Below are 14,663 nucleotides of genomic sequence, written 5' to 3'. Positions count from 1 at the left end.
TAAAATTAAAAAATTAAATATCTAAAAGTATTGATAATTTTTTTTACTATGAGTCTAAAAACACTTGGTTGCAGGATTTTGTTTTTATTAATATAATCATCTCAATTGAACCATAAGCGTAATTAAATTGACATAATCTGAGTTATTCTAATTTTTTTTTACCAAATTCATCAGTTTCACTTGATTAGGGAACCCTAAAACACGTTACTATCTCACCCCATCTCCTCCATCCCTAACCCAATCTCCATCCCACGCACCATGTCCGCACCCCCATCCTCAGTTGAGGGTTCGGCTTCTCTCCTCGACTTTGGCCACATGCACAGAAGCTATAGGTATCTCTGCGATTCCATTCGATCCCACCATGAGGGTCTTGTTCTATTTGTCGCGTCTGTCCCTTCTCCCCAACGTGCCTCTATCTCTCTGTCTCTATCATACCTCATTCTCCATCTCGATTTCTCCGTTTTGGATAGCACAGGTTGCCACCGGTGTTCAGGAGGTATATGTGGGCTATTGTTCCATTCTCCTACTTTTCAATCTCTTCCTCGATTCCTTCTCCAGTTTCATTTTTTGTGTGTGTAAATTGTTATTTTTCTCTGGATTCATCCTTTAATTTTGAATTGTTTGGTTTCTGATTTAATCATCGTGATTGTTACTTGTTTTTGTAAATCAATGGTTCTCTTCTATGCTTGTGCTCTTGGTGTTTGTGTGAAATAATTTTCTTGTTCGGGGGTTTGCTCATTATAAATTATATAATTTTCTTTGTGCTATTGGACTGAAGTTAACTGTAGTGGTAGGTATAGTTGACTGATCAAATTTTGTTTTGCTTTATTGTGAATTGTCAAATCAACTATATGTGTTAGGTATTTGGTAATTTGGAAGAGGGCTCTTCTCATACTGTTTTTGCTCTTTTCCCATGAGTATTTGGTTACTTGTGATATCTTCCTAAATGATGTGTGTAGCCATATCAATCTATATATGCCTATTAGTCTATCTCTGTCCCATATGTGAAGCTTACATTGTAAGCTTTAGTGTCTGTTAACTTCAGGAATTTATAACTCCAACTCATCTGTTTATCTTCTCATCTTAGTTCTGAATTTTTCTCTCTATATTTTCTGCTTTTGGTGTTCTTATTCTATATATGTTGGGAATGAATAACCGTGTTGATCTGGTGGAGAAAATCACTCCGTGGAGAGAATCATGGAAAGTGCATGTTAAAGTTGTGAAGTTGTGGTACCACAAGAATCCTGCTTTGGATCCTTCTCAAAATCTGTTGCATATGGTGTTAATGGATGAGAAGGTCAGTTTTATTTGATGTTAGGATTTCTTTAAGTTGTTGCAACTTTTTTTTTTAAATATGCAGAAGGAATTTTTTATTTTGTTGCAAAGTGATATATTTTTGTTGTTTTATTTTTTTAATCAAATGTTTTTATGGTGTTTGGATACCTAAATAAGTTAAATAACTTGAAATATGAAGCATATTTTTTTTTTCAACTACAGTTACACAAGATCCAAGCAACCATTAGAGATAAGCTTATACCAAATTTTGCTGTGTCTCTAACTGAGGGAGAGGTGTACTTGATGACCCATTTTACGGTTGTACCAAACACTGGTTTGAACAGAGCGGTGAAACATCGGTTCAGACTTTTGTTCCAATACAAGACCTCTGTTGTTTCTGTGGTATCTATAAGGATACCTCATTCGGGTTTGTGTTTTACATCAATAGATGAAATTGATCAAAGGACAAAGGACGACGATTTCCTCATTGGTTCGTACAACTTTCTTGCTCTTCCCTCTTAGAAACATAGTATTTTGTTTTAAAAAATGTGGTTTCTGATTCAAATTTGTATATGTTTCAATCTAATTATTAGATTTTGTTGGGATCATTACTGGTGTTCGAAAAGAAAGAGATGTAGCATCATATGGCAAGATGATCAAAGCAGTTGTGCTCGAAGTTTTTTCTGATGGGTATTGTCTCTCTCATTTTCTCCCATATCATTAGTTATCTTCTATTAATTCTATTTTTTGTTGCAGTTTTTTGTAACGCTAAATATATAGTTAGATTCTTTTGATCTGTTGAAACTTATTTGTTCAGCAAAAAGGTACAATGCAATGTGTTTGGAAATGCTTGTGATCTGTTGGAATATGATAACTTACAAAAATATCCAAGATCTCTGCTGATTGTTCTCGAGTCTTTTAAAATCAAAGCAATTGAAGGTTAGTTTGAGACATATTCAGTGAATTTTTAATCTAATAGTTGCTTTTCTGTTTTTTGCCCTTTTAATTTAGATATGGTTTAAGTTTAATAGAATAGAATTCTTGCATGCAGGTGGGGTAATGCTGCAGAATGTGATGAATGTCTCTAGGTTATTCATTAATCCTGACATTCCTGAGTCTGTTGAGTTCCTGAGTAGGTTAGTTGTGATAAAAAAAAGTGTTAAGGTAGAACCTGGTATGCTTATTTTGGTTGTATTCGTGTATATGTTTTGTATTATGAGGATTAGTTATTGTATCTTGTATGTAGATTTAGTGTTGCCAGTTATGGGTTCTCAAGACTTGTGACCAATGAGCTTGGATACTTAGTTTCTAAAGTTGATGGTGATTTTTTCAATCCCAAGGAGATCAGTAATATTCAAGATCTTTGTGCAGATAACGGGGTACTATTTAAGATTCACAAGCTCTCCATTTAATATTTAAACTTCAATTTATTAAACATGTGTGTCGATTTTCGAAATCTGGTTTGTTAAATCATTTCTATAGTATATCATTGTTTTTAAAATTTTATAGGATGGTCATTACTTCGTTATTGGGACAATTAAGGAAGTTATGGATGAACCAGATTGGTGGTACTACTCATGTGTATGTGGTCATGTTGTTGTCGAGCATGAGGATCTCTACCTTTTTGATGCTTGTGGTTCATGTATTGAACATGTTATGGTCAAGTAAGGTTCATATGTAACTCTATTATGGAATAGATTAAGTATGAATCTTTTGGATTTTTTGTTAGTTCTTTGTTATGCACATCTCTGTCTATTGTTAAACAGATTTCTTGGTTTTAGTTCTTATTCTTGGTTGTTAATTATGTTAGATATGGGATTCGGGTAAAGATTCACCATGGTGGGTGTGCTGTTTTGTTTGTTCTGCTTGATAATGCGGCAACAAAACTATTTGGAAAAACCTGTTCTGAAGCATTTCTCAGGATAGAAGAAGAATTTCCTGTTGATCCTAATGTGTTTGCAGTGTGAACTCTTTCATAGCGAACCTCATTTAATCTTTACTAATTTTTTTTTGGTTTTCAAGTTTCTTGATATTTTTATATTGATCTTCGAAGGTCCGTCAGTCATATTCTCCACATATGTTTGATGATATTGTTGGAGAGGAGAAAATTTTCAAGGTTGAAATTAATTCTGCAGTTGATCGAGATTACTCCGGGTGCTTTAAAATTGTAAATGTCTTTAGTCATAATCCGGAACTAGCTACAACTAATGATTATATCAATGTATGATTCCTCACCCTATGTTATAACATGTTCATGCAATTTTTTTTCCTTTTTTTCTGAATCTATGCATCGGATACTTATTCTAACCAACTTATCCCAAGCAAGGCTTCACGGTCCCATTTTTCCACCAATCTATGACACCTATTTGAAGTATGCAACTGGGGAAGATTACAAGACTCAAGTAGTGTATGATAATTGTATTCAATATGAAACTATTGAAGATATTATTACTGATCTTATTTCACCCAATCACTGCTATTCTGATGCTGAGAACGTATATTTTTTTCCTCATTTGCAATAAAATCTCTTAGATCATTCATTTTTGTTATTCTTGTTATATCATACGCTGAAAAGTTAGTAAATGATAGTTTTGTAAATTATTTGAAATTTGAAATGCTGTAATAATTTTTTCTTTGCTGGCAGAGTGGTTTCGTTTTTATTTTGGGAATTATATCATCTGTTTTGAAGAATCATAAGTGGTGGTTCTCAACTTGTTTATATGGTTCTCTTGTGTCAGCTAATAAAAATATTTTATCGTGTGATCTATGTCAGTTTCAATGCATTGATGCTGTCCCAATGTGTTTTGTTCTTTAATTTTATTCTGTTTTGGTAACTAATTATTATTTCAATGTTAACTAAAATTTTCCTTGTTTTCTCATGGTTTTCAAGATTCTTCTTGAAGATTGTAGTGTCTCATGCAAATGGCAACAATATATTTGTTCTTAAAGATCGTGAGGTCGTGCAAATAATAAAGACAAGATGCTCGAGTTTTTTGGATAATCACCCAGAGTTGAATCAGGTTATCATCCAATTGTGGTTTTAATTAGTATATAGATATAGATATAGTTAGTTTGTATCTTTTGACATTCCTAACGAAAACATAAATTATTATTATTCTATTTGTTAACTATTTTGTTTTTTTTTTTTTTGTTTTTTAGGGATCTTATTGCAAAGTTGTTCCATTGAAACTCATATCAAGTCTTTTGCACAAAAAAGTTGTATTCATGGTTGATGCTAGGCCTGTGGGTTATGAGATGAATCGATCTGTGTATATTGTTCAACAAATTTGGGATGATGCCTCTGTTATTAATGTTTTTGAGGTTGCTGCTGAGATGAATGAGCATAAGGTCTAGTGTATAGCTTTTATAATTTGTTCAATTATTAGTATTTAAAAATATCAATAACTGAGAGGATTTGAATTTTGTTCAGATTCATGTTCTGGTTGATTCTATTCCTGAAGTTGAAGATGCTTTCAGCTAATGTGGAAGCGATCATGAGGCTGTGGAGGATCTGCATGCTTTTTAGTTTAATATGTTCAGATACTACTTTAAATTGTTGTTTGATTTGTAATACTTAGTGTGTTTTGAATTCTAATGTGGATATAACTATGATATTTATGTATTTAATGAAATTTCTTTTTAATTACAGCAAAAGAAAATATGCGTTTATTTTACTAATTTCAAATGAACCGGTGCAATAATTAATTAATTATTAATTAGTATCCAAAAAAAAAGAAAAAATGATAATCGGCCAAAAAGATATAGATGCTGGTTAATAAAATGGTTTTCATTTACATTTTTAAATGTATTCAAGCTAAGGTTAAATTTAATTGTTATTAAAAAATATATATCTTGTCTTCATTTAAAAATTTATAACATTTGAAATTGAAATTTAAATATGAACTTAACCTTCATTGTTGGCGAAAGCTAGTGCACTCTAAGTAAAGTAGAGAATGCAGTACTCTTTAAAAGTTAACCTATTATCAAAAGTTATCAGGTAAATTAAATTTACTTATTATTGTTATTATTTTTTTCTTTTTTTATGGGCTGAATAAACAAATTGACACTGACAAAAAAAACTAATTCCCTCTTTTAACACAGGACGACCTTTACACCACAAAAGTACTCAGGAAAACTTGATCGAATTCTTCCATTACTCTGTTATTGTCGATTTAATGTCTTCAAGCATCTTCACTGTTTTTTTTGCTGGCGGTGCTTCCACTATCGTTCTGGCTAGCCACAGATTTTGATGCTCTTGAACCCATTCCCCTTCCACTTGTGCCATGAATAACCTTCAAAACCCAAAAATTATTATATGTTTGTTTGCTTCTTACGTTGTATATATGTTTTTTAAATTAAATTTATATAATACAAAATCTTTTATCATTCACTTCATATTTAATGTTATAATTTTGTTTCATTATTGCTGGTTTTATTTCCTTTTAATTACAATAATATTGAATTAATCTTATCCACTATAATAATGTTGGAATGTTTAGTATTGGTTTATTTTGGTTTAATTACCTTGTTCGGTGCTCAATGGGTTGAAATATCAGAACTCATGTTCCTCATAACTTTCTCCTTCTTTACCTGAGACCTCAGCCCTACCTTTCTCTTTTCTCCTTTTGCTAACTGTTGCCACTCTCACCTTCCTGCCTCGATCTTCTCTGTGGGTGTTGTGATCCCGATTCTTCCGTCACCACTGTCAACCCAGTTTTCTTTATCCCCATCCGGTTCGTGTTTCTGGATCCTTTCTTGGATTATCCTAGTTTTCTCTCTCTCAGAAAATTGTGCATCAAGGTTACCAACTTCGATCAACGTTTTCTGTCTCAAACGACCCCTCAGAACAGTATTGGTATCATCATCGTGTTTTTTATGATTTGTTTGCTTTTGTTTCAAATAGAATTCTAATTTACTAATTTTTATACTGTAATCTGTTGGTAGATGAAGATGTATAAGAGATCAATTGAGAATGCAGCTGGTTTTGAATTTGAAATTGCATCCCAGTTCTACTGAAAATGGAAATGGGGTCAGAAAATTTGCAAGAAAGTTAAGTTAAATAATTTTTCTTCTGACCTATTTGTATATAAACTATGTTCAATTATGATCAGTTTTTTCATTTTCCTCACCAACTGTTTGGGTGATTTGATTTCTTTGTGAGTGTGTTCAGGTAGTGAATGAGACAAAGGATTCAAGTGGAAAGCATGCAAGGGACTATACCCTTTACACAGGGGCTCTTGGGACAGCATACTTGTTTCTCCTTTGTAGATTTTTTTTTCCTGTTTGGTCTCAAGAAAATGGTGTTATTAAAATCTATGCTGATAAGAATCAAACTAGGATGTCAAGATTTCTTCAATTGAAATATCTCCAAAGCCTGTTGTTATTGGGAGCTCTACTATCTTTAAAAGCGAATTATTTGAAAAAGGGATACCGCTTTTTATGTTCATTTCTGTGTCAGGTTAAAAAGAAAATTATTGATGAGAAAAAAAGTGATTAGTTGATTTTGAATTAGTGTGGGTTGGTCTCAAATTTATCTTTTTTTGGGTGTAGTTTTAACTTTGTTTTTCAGCTCTATTGGAGTTTCAGCTGAGTTCTTCTACATGATTGATAAAAATTTGTAGCTTTTGTTTTATTTTTATTTGGGTCAATGTTGATCATGTGTTCTATTTCACTACTCATACTGATCCGGAACAGTATAATTATGTAGTTAAAGATAGCATGAATCAATAGGTATGGTTTATTTATAGATAGATAGATAGATGTATATAGATTCATAGATAGGTTGATATGACATAGCTATATATAGAGGTATGAGTATATGTAATTTAATTAGCTATGGACACATTGAATGTCATATGTCAATCAATCAATCAATCTATCCAATGACTTCAAGAGAAACGTATTCTACAAGCTTTGCCTTACAAACTTGCTCATTTCTCTGCTATAAGTAGTGATGAGGTGATGGAGTATTGTGCTGATCTTTCAAAAGCTATCAGTTGTTCCTTACTTGCCTTTCTTCTTTTGCATTCCCTTCCATTGAGATAAGACTCAGATCCGACACAGTTTTCTCTTGCCAAGATTTTGCTTTTTGTTTTTTTCATCTACATTCTTTCATCTCTACTATTTATAAGATGAGTCTTACTATTGATGCTCTTGGGAAAATCTCTCCATGGAAGGAAGCTTGGAGTATTGAGGCTAAGATCTTGACCATTTGGGAAGATGCTAGCATTGTTAATGAAAATATGCAGAAACTCTTACATATGGTCTTGATGGATAAGCAGGTGAATGTGTGTGTGTGTGTGTGTGTGTGTGTGTGTGTGTGTGTGTGTGTGTGTGTGTGTGTGTGTGTGTGTGTGTGTGTGTGTGTGTGTGTGTGTGTGTGTGTGTGTGTGTGTGTGTGTGTGTGTGTGTGTGTGTGTGTGTGTGTGTGTTCTATCAAAAACTCACTTTTTAGTTAACTAAATTCTGTTTTTTAAAATTGTGTATGTGATAATTTTTACCATGTAATATATATGTCATGGTATAATATTTATAAAGGCTGAGATGATTTTTTTCTCTTTTGTATTTTTCAGCACCACAAGATCCAAACAACTGTTGAGGATGATTTGATCACAACTTTTATTCATCAGTTAAAAGAAGGAGATGTATTCATTATTTCCGACTTCAAAGTGATACCTAATGGTGGATTGGTCAGGGTTACAACACATCGGTTTCGCATCCTTTTCAAGTGTAGTACCTCTGTTGTTGCAGCTGCAAGTACAATCATACCTAATCCTGGTTTAAGTCTAACTTCTATGGACCAGATTCTTCAAAAGCGCATTGATTATGAGTACTTAATAGGTAAGTTTCACTTTTTCAAATATGAATCATTATAAAGGTGTTTTAAATTGAAATTAATAAGAATTCAAGGAAATGTCTCATGGTATTCTATGTAAGGGTTTAATCTTGTCTGCTATAATTTTACTAGCAGATTTTGTCGGGGTGCTTTGCGGATTGAAAAAGAAAAGGGATGTTGAGTGTAATGGAAAGATATTGAAAGTTATGATCCTTGAAGTTTTTGCTAATGGGTATCCATTATCTTTCTGTTTCTGATCCTTTTTTTAAATTACATTATGACTATTTTTCTTGTTTTTTTACTGCTCTTGAATCATTCTATTGTTGTCCACGCTTTCTTATAATCATTACCCAGAAAGAAAATCTCCTGCAATCTTGTTGGTGATTGTTCTGCTCTTATAGACATCAATAGTTTGAAAAAGTATCTAAGACCACCTGTTGTAATTCTGCAATCTTTCAAGATCAAAGTCAATGGAGGTGAAGAGTTGTCCATGTTGCACACATGTCTCAGTTTGATTTGTTTAAATATTTTTTTTACGAATGAATAGTTTTTTTATGAATTAATTTCTTCTTATTGTCTTCTATGATTTGTAGATAAAGTCAGTCTCCAAAATGTGATCAATATTTCTCAAGTTTCGATCAACCCTGATATGCAGAAAACTGTGAATTTTCTAAATTAGTTAGTTGTATTCAATTCTCCTTAAATTTTGTCTCTCTGAACTCAAAATTTGCACCTCCCTCTCTATCACTCACACTCTCTCTCTCTCTCTCTCTCTCTCTCTCTCTCTCTCTCTGTCCCTCTATAACTGTCTTGCTGAAATTCTTTTATCCTAATATTTTTTTTACATAGATACGGTATAGCAAGCCACCATTTCAGTAGACTCTGTAGTAATGAGGTTGGGGATTTAGTATCTGTAATTGATGATGAATCTTTTGATTGGAAGCTAATACGAACTATTGATAATCTTAAGGGAAACAATGAGGTGCGCACTATTAGTTTTTTAACATCTTTTAGTGCTATGTAAGAAGTACTCATGTTAATTGATTTTTGAATATTGTAGACATGACTTACCCATTCAATTCATTAATTCTTTTTTTAATAGGATAGACAATTCTTTGTGGTTGGAAAGATTAAGGAGATTGTTGAAGATCCAGAGTGGTGGGTCTTTTCTTGTGTTTGCGGTCATCCTATTGTAGGTGATGATAATGTGTTCCATTGTCAGCTGTGCAACAGAGAGGTCCAGCATTTTATGATCAGGTAAATCCAGGTTATGATTTACAAATTTTCTTTCGTGTGTTCTGATTCAATAATATAAGTAGCCTTCATGTATCAGTATCTTCTTAGACTCACAAATAGGTTAATCTCATATTTACTTTCTTTGTTATAGTTACAGGATTAAGATGCTTGTTGAAGATGGGACTTCTTGTGGAATGTTTGTCTTGTTAGACAGTGCAGCCACTAAGCTATTAGGGAGAACCTGTTCTGATGTCTTCTTGTTGTTAGAAGATGAAATGGATGTATGGTTTATCCACTTAAATTTTATTGCTATATACTCTATGAATAACTATTTCCTATACTTCAATTTTGTCTGCTAATTAGTGATCACTTTTCAATATCTATGACAGAGAATTGAGCACCAACACTGTCCACAGTTTTTTCATCAACTCATTGGAAAAGAAATTATTTTCAAAGTTCAAGCAAAGAGGATTAGTACTCAGGGTTATTGCGGTACCTTTAAAGTCATCAATGTCATTAGTGATGCACGTTTTTTCAACAAACTTCAGGCTGATCAGTGCATCAAGGTTAGTACCTTTCTTTATGTTAGATATGAATTGGAGGAATCATTTTTAGATATATGATAAACCCCAATTTTGTGGTTTATCTTGTGCTTATTTTAGGGGATTTTATCACCTTTTCCCATATTTATTCAATGAAACAGCATGGTTTTGTAATTCTCCCTTAAATTGTGCTTAAGTATAAAAACATGCTTTTTAGACCCTTAAATTGGTGATTTTAATTCACTTTAATTCCATTCGATGCCTTGATGTGTTTGTTGAGTGATTTCAGGTTCATAAGGCAAGTATTGGATGGAAGAAATGAAGAGAAAAGCATACAAAGTGGAGAATGCATGAGGAAACAAGGATTTGGAGTACATCAACCCACGCACACGCGCAGAAGACGTGCACGCGTGGAAGTGAAGTTGCATGGCGACGCGTACGCGCACATGACGCGTACACGTGGATAGGAAAATTGCCAAGCGACGCGCACGCATGACCCACGCGTACGCGTCGATGCTCGCACGTGACTAACTTAAAGGCAAAACGCTGGGGGTGATTTCTGAGCTGCCCAGGCTCAAATCCAACTTGTTTCTGAGGGTATTTGATGCAGAATTGAAGATTGAGCAAAGGGGGAGCACTTAGTTGTAGCTTAGCATCATGTAGTTTAGTTTCTAGAGAGAGAAGCTCCCTCTTCTCTCTAGAATTAGGGTTCTTAGGCTTATTTCCATCTTAGATCTAGGTTTTGATTATTGTTCTCATCTTATTTTCTTTACAATTTCATGCTTCTACACCTTCATTTTCTTAGTTTGTGATGTTAATTTTACTTTTATGTCTCTTTTATGTTCATGCACTCATGTTGGATTTGGATCTATTTTAATGCAATTTAATGTTTGATGTCTCTTTTATTGATGATTTGAGTTGTTGATTTACTTTTCATGCAATTGGTAGTTGTTAGATTTTATTTTTCCTTGCAATTTATTATGCGCCTTCCAAGTGTTTGACAAAATGTTTGGAAGGATGTTAGAGTAGATCTTGAGCATTCTTGGCTTGGAAAGAGAAATTGGGTGATCTTGAGTCATTAATACCCAACTCATGTCGGTGATCTAGAGTTGTTAGTTAATATAATTTCCATTGACTCTAATCTATTGGTAATTCCATTAGTGAGTTGATTAGGAATTTTGGATTGAGATTAACTAGTCTTGTTTGACTTTCTCTTATGGAAGATAACTTACACCTTCTTCCAACATTGGAGATGACGAAATAGGATAAATTCTTGTTAATTATTGTTATTAGTGACTAGGATGGAAAGCCTATGATCTCAATCCTTGCCATGAATGTCTCTCTTTATTAATTGCTTTCTTTACTTGCTTGGTTTACTTTTCTTGTCATTTAATTTCTTGCCCTTTTATCAATCAAACCCCTTATTCTCTCATAGCCAATAATTGATCACTTCATTGCAATTCCTTGTGAGACGACCCGGAGTCTAAATACTTCGGTTAATTTTTATTGGGGTTTGTACTTGTGACAAAACTAATTTTTTGCATGTGAGGATTCTTTATCGGTTTAGGACTATACTTGCAACGAGGTTTCATTTGAGGAAATTCTAAACCGTACAAGAAACCGAGCATAAAAAATGGCACCGTTGTCGGGGATGTTAAAGAGGAGAGTGATATTAAGGAAGTGGATAGAGGGTTGAGGGAAATTGATCAAGAAGTGGATTCCATCATTAGTGATTTTTTGTCCACATTAATCAATCCCCTTGATGATCTTGTTGAGCCTTCTTCCATTGGACTAGAAAGCAATGTTGATGAGGATGTGCAACCTCCAAGACATAATGTGAGTGGAGAATTGGAAGAAGTGTTCCAAGCAACAAGCCCTCCTATCTATGATGATTCTGCATCAACATATGATCCTTTCGAGTATGATGAGTCCTTCCACACTATGCTTGGAATTGATGAGGAGGTAGACTTTACTAAATCTCCGATTTATGATTTGAGTGATGGGGAAGAAGAATGTGAACTTGAGGAGACTTGGCAAGAGGTAGAGCTTGAAGAACCTTGCCAAGTGGTGGAAACCTCTAGAAGAGGATGGACGGGAGTGGAGCGTGCTTTGTCAAGACCGTTGGGAACTCCTTCACCTAGATTGTCATCCAATCATTCATTTGAGTGGGTAAAACTTCTAACGCTTAGCTTTATTATCCCACTTGAATATGGTATTCTTGAAACGGATGGCCAACTTAGGGCGCTTTGCGGAATTAAGCGTAAAAGGCGGATGTTTAGTGGTTGGCGTTGAAAGTCTAGGCTCATTGTGGTTGGAAGCTCGAAATTGAAGAGCATGGATTGGTGTAGTGCTAAATTGAATGGGTCTAGGAGAGTAGTTTGGCGCCTTCATGAGAATTCGACTTTCTTACCACCCGGACAGAATCAAAGTGATCAAATTGAAGACAGGTGTGAAAACAAAGTATGGGATCCCAGCTTACAAAAGGAGGATCAACCTTGGGAGCCTATGGTTTGTGAAGAACTCCATCAAAGCTTGGAGTTATTAACTTTGAATGATGAAGCACAATGGAAGTCCAAGCATTGGTGGATGTTCAAGGATGGATTCAAGCACAAGCCACCTTGATGAGGAGCTTCCCATAAGTCCAACTTAAGGACAATAAATTGAAGTGCTAGGTGGGAGACAACCCACCATGGTAAACTCTTTCCTTTTTCTCTTTTGTAAATATTGGTAATTTTGGTTTAATTTCATGTTTTGTTTAGTTAGTTGAGTTTAATTGGGAGTCTAGTAGGTTAAATAAGGTTTTATGATGTTTTGGTAGTTGTTTGGAGGTTTGGAATCCTTGGTTTGGTGCAAAAACATAGAAAAATTTTAAAAAATAGAGCACCAAATCACGCGTACGTGTGCTCCATGCGTACGCGTGATTCAAGCATTTCCAACCATCCACGCACACGCATCATGCACGCGTACGCGTGGATTGTATATTGCCACTTCCTAGCCATTTTCCCGAGAGTTATACGAACAGCGAGCGCACACTGTACCTTTCGCGCAAAGCTGGTCACGCGTACGCGCACCTCACACGTACGCGCCGCTCTCGGAATAACCCATCGACGCGCAAGCGTGACTTACGCGTACGCGTCGTGCCCATTTTACCACTCCACGAGCATGCGTCACTGACGCGTACGCGTGGCCTGCCCTGCATCAACCATCTTCTTTCCATTCCTTTCCTTCTTCTCTCTTCTCCTCTTTTCTTTCCACCCTTCAAACATCATCCAACACTACCAAACACCATTTAACACCATTTCTTTTAGTTAGTTAGTTAGTTAATTTTTTTTAATTTTTATTTTCCATTATAAGTGTTGGATTACTAATCTTGTTTACTGTTTACTACTGCTGATTGCTAATAGGATATTATCTTAACATCAATTTTGTTTATATTCCCCGTTGGATCCTTTTGTTGAGGTTATATTTTGGTTACTTGGTTTGGAACTTTTCATGCTTAATGTTTTTGAACACCAAGTACATGTTACATTGCCTTTATGCATCTTAACTCTTTGAATTGCATGTTTTGGCCACCATGCATTCAGTATCTATTGATTAGGCAAATGTACATTATCGATGCATTGTTTCTTAGGTGTTGCTTATTCATGATGGACCCTTATTCATATCACCCATTTCATGCATTGAGATTTTGGAATTGTGAAATTGGATCGAAAGCTTACCTAGTGACATATTTTTTAGCTTTCTAAGCTTTGTAGACCATGCTTGCTATGTGATTGAGTTTCACTTTTATATTCTTTCCTCTAAGTTCCATAACACTTATGTGTTCCACCTCTATGTCACTTAGGTGTTGCAACAACTTCAATATGTGTCATTGATTGTTGTGTAAGCTTCATATACCATTTTGTTCACTAAGTTTACTTACACATCAATCAATGTCCATCAATTATCCAATTTCACAATTGCTTGATTTTTGCTTGAATGCTTTTATGCTTCTTTACTACTTGTTTGGTTGCCTTAACTGACAAGTCTTTTAGAGTATATCAAGCACACTAGAATGAGTGAAGTGTATACTTTCTTTGCGCATTTGTGACATAACTTTTTATGCTAATGTGTGTGTATTCTAAAGGGCGCCTAATTTAGAACTCACACACCTATCTTTCATCAATGTCACACTAATTCACTCACTCAATTCTAGTGACTCACCTCATTCCAACAATTTATGCTTCCTTGCTTTTATGTTTTCTCTTCTTACGGTGTTATTTTCTATTTTTCATGAATGATGCACCATAAGCAAGAACGGAAGCGGAAGGAAGAACACGCAGCAACCGGTTGACCTACCAGCTGAAGGTAGCAACCCGGAGAGTTGCCGTACCCCCTAGCTCATCTTTGAGTGCACCGAGGACGGTGCAAACTTCTAAATGTGGGAAGGTCGTCCGACCAGTCGGCGCTTTGCTTTTGGGTGACAAGTTTCTAATCCCAACACTTTGCATTTCATTTTAGGAATTTTTAGTTGCATTTTCTTATTTTGCATATGTATATAATAAACTTAGTCAAATAATGAGACTCTCCAAGGATTTTTATCTATAGGGTACCCCAATTGATTGAAAAAAAAAATTTTTAGAACTTGCTTGAATTATACATTATGGAACATGATTTTTGAGACTGAGGTTACATCATATAACCACTTATTTTCATTCTTGTGTGCATTATTCTCTTTCTATGATTGCAATATTTGATTTGTTTGATTCTTTATGTCCATTATTTTGTGTATACAT

The 14,663-nt window shown here is 34.5% G+C and overlaps 2 protein-coding genes and 2 long non-coding RNA genes across 4 annotated transcripts; 3 read left to right on the top strand and 1 right to left on the bottom strand.

The window, feature by feature from the left end:
• LOC107615091 lies at positions 146–3,502 on the top strand. The gene is made up of 9 exons (XM_021111778.1): positions 146–1,297; positions 1,498–1,765; positions 1,869–1,965; positions 2,093–2,214; positions 2,327–2,411; positions 2,522–2,654; positions 2,785–2,939; positions 3,086–3,236; positions 3,329–3,502. The coding sequence occupies exons 1-9, from the start codon at positions 1,139–1,141 to the stop codon at positions 3,500–3,502; spliced, it is 1,344 nt and encodes a 447-aa protein (XP_020967437.1). The 5' UTR covers positions 146–1,138.
• Positions 4,125–4,871, top strand: LOC110267253. Its single transcript, XM_021112439.1, has 3 exons — positions 4,125–4,295; positions 4,435–4,623; positions 4,706–4,871. Exons 1-3 carry the CDS (start codon positions 4,125–4,127, stop codon positions 4,754–4,756), a joined length of 411 nt encoding a protein of 136 aa, XP_020968098.1. The 3' UTR covers positions 4,757–4,871.
• LOC107619776 lies at positions 5,876–14,048 on the bottom strand. Its single transcript, XR_001615786.2, has 4 exons — positions 14,038–14,048; positions 12,787–12,791; positions 6,707–6,708; positions 5,876–5,977 (listed from the first exon to the last, which is right to left on the bottom strand). It is a non-coding gene; the product is annotated as an uncharacterized LOC107619776 (long non-coding RNA).
• On the top strand, positions 5,999–6,376 carry LOC110267117. Its single transcript, XR_002354456.1, has 2 exons — positions 5,999–6,130; positions 6,220–6,376. It is a non-coding gene; the product is annotated as an uncharacterized LOC110267117 (long non-coding RNA).

This window comes from Arachis ipaensis, chromosome B09 (assembly GCF_000816755.2).
Source record: "Arachis ipaensis cultivar K30076 chromosome B09, Araip1.1, whole genome shotgun sequence".
Taxonomy (NCBI): Eukaryota; Viridiplantae; Streptophyta; class Magnoliopsida; order Fabales; family Fabaceae; genus Arachis; species Arachis ipaensis.
Note: the sequence above shows the minus strand (reverse complement) of the source record. Positions and strands in the feature narration are given on the sequence as shown.

What these genes read in the sequence shown, in the direction of transcription:
- LOC110267253 (XM_021112439.1), top strand. Translation starts at nt 4,125, where the DNA reads ATGTTAACTAAAATTTTCCTTGTTTTCTCATGGTTTTCAAGATTCTTC. An exon ending in ATCACCCAGAGTTGAATCAG is followed by an intron (nt 4,296 to 4,434) that starts GTTATCATCCAA and finishes TTTGTTTTTTAG; the next exon opens with GGATCTTATTGCAAAGTTGT. An exon ending in CTGAGATGAATGAGCATAAG is followed by an intron (nt 4,624 to 4,705) that starts GTCTAGTGTATA and finishes AATTTTGTTCAG; the next exon opens with ATTCATGTTCTGGTTGATTC.
- LOC107615091 (XM_021111778.1), top strand. Translation starts at nt 1,139, where the DNA reads ATGTTGGGAATGAATAACCGTGTTGATCTGGTGGAGAAAATCACTCCG. An exon ending in TCTGTTGAGTTCCTGAGTAG is followed by an intron (nt 2,412 to 2,521) that starts GTTAGTTGTGAT and finishes TCTTGTATGTAG; the next exon opens with ATTTAGTGTTGCCAGTTATG. An exon ending in ATTGAACATGTTATGGTCAA is followed by an intron (nt 2,940 to 3,085) that starts GTAAGGTTCATA and finishes TAATTATGTTAG; the next exon opens with ATATGGGATTCGGGTAAAGA.